General features: G+C 40.6%; 1 protein-coding gene across 1 annotated transcript in view; it reads left to right on the top strand.

The window, feature by feature from the left end:
- The first annotated feature begins 3,884 nt into the window (after positions 1-3,884).
- Positions 3,885-6,000, top strand: part of Rsbn1 (round spermatid basic protein 1) — a 33,048-nt gene continuing 30,932 nt past the window's right edge. Inside the window, exon 1 of the mRNA XM_013024620.1 lies at positions 3,885-3,951. Within this exon, the coding sequence (XP_012880074.1) occupies positions 3,885-3,951 (67 nt within the window). The remainder of the gene's footprint in view (positions 3,952-6,000) is intronic.

Genomic DNA, 6,000 nt, shown 5'->3' with positions numbered 1-6,000 from the left:
CTCCTTAATACTGCGCGTGACCATCGACATTAACACTAACACTGTGTGTGACCCACTGACATTAACACTAACACTGTTCGAGACCATCGACGAGGTGGCTACGGCTGAGGGCTCCTCCTTTGAGGTCTTAACTCAGTTCTAACCGGCAGTTTTGTGTGCTGGTTCCAGTAGGGAGGCTATCTCCGTGTTTCTTAGAGAGTCAGGCCACCCTTCGATGGTGTCCAGACCTCGTCCTCAGGAGAGCTGGCAGCTGACAGGCCCGCGTCCCGTCACCCAGGGAACATGTGCCCTCACCTGTTCTCCACCCTCTCCTGTGGAGAGCAAGGGAATCTGAGTGATCGTGTGTTTGTGTGGTAAAAGAAAAAAACAAGGCCCAGCATGGTGAAGAGACCTGTGTAAGTGAAGTCGCAATACTAAGTATAAAGTGAAAACATTTTTTTTTTTTTTTTTGTCGGTCGTGGGGCTTGAACTCTGAGCCTGGGCGCTGTCCCTGCGCTCTTCAGCTCAAGGCAAGCACTCTACAACTTGAGCCACAGTGCCACTTCTGGTTTTCTAGTGGTTTATTGGAGCTAAGATCTCACAGACTTTCCTGCCCGGCCTGGCTTTGAACCATGATCCTCAGATCTCAGCCTCTTAAGTAGCTAGGATTACAGGCGTGAACCACGGGCGCCCGGCAGTGAAAACATTTTTCACATGAATCGTTGACAGAGTAAGGAATACCGAGCCAGAGTCCTAAATCCAAGATCACCCTTTCTCTTAAGCCGCGTGATTTATGTTCTTGTCCATATTCATTTTTTCCAGTTCTTTGCTTATCCTTTTTAGATTGCAGCAGCTGATTAGAAATCATCAAAGATCTCTGACCTAAACCCCTTTATTGGGCGATGTGGCAGTGGTGTGTACTAATTCTGGCCCCGTGTTCTTTTTTCTAAAGAAACAAAACCAAGTCTCTAATCCAGTACTGGTGGATAGAATTCCTCAGATGATGGAAATGTTCCATTTTGTGTCTATGCTGTTCAATATGGTAGCCATATGTGGCTCTTGAACAGACTTGAAATGTGGCAGATATGATTGAGAACCTGAATATGTTATTCGAATTTATAATTGGCCACGTATGACCAGTATATGAAGAAGAGAAATGAGTTGAGGCAGGCCATTGAAAACATTAGCTTTTGTCTGAGAGATTGTTGAGTTATATATTTTAGGGGAAAAGGGTTCCCTGTTAGAAGCATTTGGGAAAAATTGTATACTGAAGTACTTTAGATATCTGATAGTGCATACTGGCATTTTAGGAGTTTTGAAACCTTATATAAAACCCAAACTGGTTGTACATTGTTATTTAGTCCAAACTTTTGCCCAGACTGATACTTTCTTCTTGTTCTGAATGTGTTTATTTTTGCTGTTGTTTTGTGCAGGAGGTATGGCTTTGGAGTTAATCTGAATTTAAATCATGATTCTACCACGTCATTACTTTAAACCTCCCTGTCATCTCCAGTCTTTTCCTCTGTGTATTGGGGTTCTGTAGTATTTAATTTTTATGGTGGTTATGTAGATTAAATGGGGTAATATGAAAAGTACTTAAAATAGTACTTGTCTCATGGTAGGCACTTAGCTAAAATGAACTTTTGCTATTTTACTATGCTTTGTCCTTGCAACAACTCTAATCATCACAGTGGATGTATTCTTGTTTTTGCCTGGGGTTTGCACTCAAGGCTTTCAACGGTGCACAGTTTGCGTGAATGGCTGGTGTTCTACTACTTGAGCCATTCCTTCAACCTGGCTTTTTGCTGGTTATTTTGGAGATGAAATCTCCCAGACTTTTCTCCCTAGCTGTCTTCTGACCTTTATCCTCTGGGTCTTATACTCAAAGTTTTTGGAAACTTAACTTTTTATTTTGACATATAGATTCACAGAATATTGTAATAACAGCAATTCTTACCCATCTTTTTTTTTTGTGCTGGTTATGGGAGCTTGATTCTAGTCTAGGCACTATCCCTGAGGTCTTTTGCTCAAAGCTGGTGCTCCACCACTTGAGCCACAGCTCTATTTCCTGCGTTTTGTGGTTAATTGAAGATGAGAGTCTCACAGATTTTTCTTGCCCCGGTTGCCTTTGAACTTGGATCCTCAGATCTCATCCTCCTGAGTAGCTATGATTACGGATAAGAGCCACCAGTGCCTGGCTTAAAGGTTCCATGTTAAAGAAATGTAATACCAACATCAGTCACTGATCATGGTACAGTGTATGTGTATTCTGTGCTGTTGTGTCACATGTGCTTTAGTGAAACCACCAGTGCAGCCAAGAAATGGCTGTTGTATCTCCACAGAGATCCCTTTCCCTTCACAGGTGGGCAGGGGTGGACTTCCAGGACACTGGCCGTGCAAGGCTCTCTAGATCATTTGATATAGGATGGGACAGACAGACACGCTTTTCACCTTCTGACATCCTTGGTAGAAGTGTTTTTCTGGGCCAGTCTTACTTGACTGATAGTTCTGTGCAGCATTGTGAAGATGGTATAACATCTAAATGGCCCTTGGCAGAAAAATGTTTCCCTTCCTCGCTCCCGCTTATAACCTTTAGACCCTTTCCCTGGCTCCTCATCCTTCCTGGCAACCACTAATTTCTTCCCTAATTTTGTCATTTTGAAAATATTGTATAAATGGAATGATACATATGTAATATTTTTGAGATTGGCTTTGTTCCTCCAGGATGATGTCGGTGAGATCTGTCCACATGGTATGTATATGAATAGATGTCTTTTTTTCTGTGATTGTTAGGATTTGGTAGTGTGCATGTACTGTGATTCCTCTATGGAACCATTTACCTACTTGGTTGGTTGCAGTTTCAGGCTGTCATGTAGACAGTGTCTATGAACATTCCTGTTCAGTTTTTTGTTTGGTGACAAGTGTTCATTTTTCCAAGGAATGTTAGGTCATATTATGTGTATATGTTTACGGCTTGTTTATTTCTTGTTTGTTTTTATCTTGTTGCTATAGTATTTTCTAGAGTCTTTTTTACATTGCACAGACGTTACAAATGAGAGATTGTTTCTTTTTTTTTTTTTTTTTTGCCAGTCCTGGGACTTGAACTCAGGGCCTGGGCACTGTCCCAGAGCTGCTTTTTGCTCAAGGCTAGCGCTCTACCACTTGAGGCACACAGCACTACTTCCCGCCTTCTTTGTGTATGTGGTACTTAGGAATTGAACCCAGGACTTCATGCATGCTGGCCAGCACTCTACCACTAAGCCACCTTCCCAGCCCTTTTCATATTTTTGACAATATCTGATGTGACTGTTTTTGCTTTAATGCATATCTCAGTGGTTTCATGTCTAATGATTATCAACTCCTTATCATTTGAGATTTATATATCCTTGCCAATAAAATGTATATTAATGCCTTTTGCCCATTTTCTAATCAAGTTCCTTTTTCTTTTTTCTTTTTTTTTTTGGGTCCGGTTGTGGCGCCTGAACTCTGGGCGTGGGCGCTGTCCCTTAGCTCTTCAGCTCAAGGCTAGCGCTCTACCACTTGAGCCACAACGCCACTTCCGGCTTTTTTCTTTTTGCTTATGTGGTGCTGAGGAATGGAACCCAGGGCCTCAGGCATGCAAGGCAAGCACTCTACCACTGAGCTACCTTCCCAGCCCCTCAGCAAGATCTTTCACATAGTAAAAGCAGCAAGTTTGTTAAATCTTATTTTTTTCCTAAAAGTTCTATGATTTAAAAATTTATACTTAAAAAATCTTGTCTACTTGAGATAATCTTGAGCAGATATGAGGCTCAGGTTTACAGTTTTTTATTTTAACCTGTGGGTATTCACTTGTAGCACCTTTTGTTGAAAAATTATTGTTCCACCTAATTGCTTTTGTGCCTTCATCAAAAATCAATGTGGCTATGGTAGCATGTCTGTATGCCAACACAGGGGAAGCAAAGACAGGAATAGGCCAACTTGGGCTGCATAGTGAGACCCTGACTCAGTGACAACAAATATCGGCTTAAAAAGTCCTGTTTTTTCATAGCTAATGAGGTAAGAATGGTTTTTGCATTTTTAAGTGGCTGGTAACATGTAAAAATCCTATGAAGTTGAAATTTAGTGTTCAGAAATAAAGTTTTGTTTGTTTGTTTTTGTTTTTGTGGGTTGTAGGGTTTGAACTCTGTGCCTGGGTGCTGTCACTTAGCTCTTCAGTTCAAGGCAAGTGCTCACTTGAGCCACAGCACCACTTCCAGTTTTATTGTGGTTAATTGGAGATGAGTCTCATGGACTTTCCTGCCAGGGTTGGCTTCTGTATGGCCTTCAAAGCCTGCTCCTAGGTTCTTTACAGAGAAGGTTTGGCAACTCTTGAATTCAGCAAGGAGACAGACAAGTTCTTGCACATCTGCCCAACGGTATTCAATCCAAATTCCTGTGTAGGCTAATCACAGATTATTACCGTTCTAGACATTTGAAGTTGTTCATATAGTTGAAAGAAAAATTTAGCCAGTAAATGCTAGGGTAAAATAGGTGAGGTGACATGTTTGAAATTTTCTAATTAATGATAGAACTGAATATTAAACTTCTTTTTTTGTTGTTGTTTTTAAAATTCTGACTTGTGGTAGAGTTGGCTTCATGTTAAAGAGCCTGGTTGGGGGGTGGGGGTGGAGAGCCTAGGCTAATACTACATTCCAGGACAGGTTGGTCTATAATAGCAATACCCTGTCTGAAAAAATAAAAATAAAGTTTTAAATACAGAAACACTTGATTTGGTGGACAGGATGCTTTGAAGGGTAAGAAGGGAGGACTATTAGTATTGTAATGAGAATTCAAATAAGCAGATAATCTCATCTGTCAGTACAGTAATTTCAAAAACCCATATTATTCTCTATCTACCTAGTGAGGTAAAAATACCTTTAAGTAAGACATAAAATATTTCATATAACAATAAACCCCCTTATGATCACGCGGAATTATGTAATGAGCACTGTTGAGTAAAATAGTACTACTCCCTTAGCCGTGCATGGTGGCTCATACTTGTAATCCTGGCTACTCAAGAGGCTGGAATCTGAGGATACCATTTCAGAGGTAAGCCCAGGCAAGGAAGTCCATGAGACTCAATTAACTGCAAAAAGCCAGAAGTGGCGTTGGTGGCTCAAGTAGTAGAGTGCTAGCTTGAGTGAAATAGCTAAGGGCCCTTCAGTTCAAGCCCCGGTATCAGCAAAACAAAAAACTCCCTTTGCTGAAGCCACCTCAGGTCTGTTAATTGTAGCTGGATAATCTTAGATGATCATTGGTGCTGGGGGTGGAGGAGGATAGAGGAGACAGGAGTCCAGTGTAGTATATTGTATTAGAGGAGTTTGAATTTTGGAGTTAGGTGAATATTGCCTGTCACCAGCTAGCTTTGTGATCCAAGTTATATATCCTTATTTGGACTGTTTCCTCCTCTACAGAAGGGTTTGGTTGGTTGGAGGATTAAAATGAAATAATGTATAGGTACCTAGAAGATACTTGGCTGAATAGTTTTCTTTTTTTGTCTTTTTCCTTTTATTCATTTTTCTTTTATTAATTTTCTTTTTTCTTTCGTTTGCAATGTTTTTCCTAGTTCCCTGTTTCAGAGATTTTTTTTCCCCTTGTGTGTGTGTGTTTGTTTTTTTTTTTTTTTGTCATGATACATTGTCTCCAGGCAAGTCATTTCTAGCATTTCTGATATTCATGTCTTTGGCATTTTAAGAAATGTTATCAAATATTTTTTATTAGGATTATGATAACAAAGATAAGGGCTTATATGTCAGATACTCTGATAAAGGGCCTTACACATTGTCTAAACTTTGCAAATAACTTCATGACAGACGCTACTTGGGTTGGAGGTATGGCTTAGGTGGTAGAACGCTAGCCAGTGCTCCAGTGGCAAGATATCAAATTCAGGCCCCAGTCCCAAACAAAATAAAAAAGATAGACTACTGTTACTTTTTTGTTGTTGGTCTGGGGCTTGAACTCAGGGCACCTAGTCCCTGGTCCTAGCATTTTTGCTCAAGG

Source organism: Dipodomys ordii, unplaced genomic scaffold (assembly GCF_000151885.1).
Source record: "Dipodomys ordii isolate 6190 unplaced genomic scaffold, Dord_2.0 Scaffold78, whole genome shotgun sequence".
Classification (NCBI taxonomy): domain Eukaryota; kingdom Metazoa; phylum Chordata; class Mammalia; order Rodentia; family Heteromyidae; genus Dipodomys; species Dipodomys ordii.
This window is presented reverse-complemented; position numbering and strand designations above follow the sequence as displayed.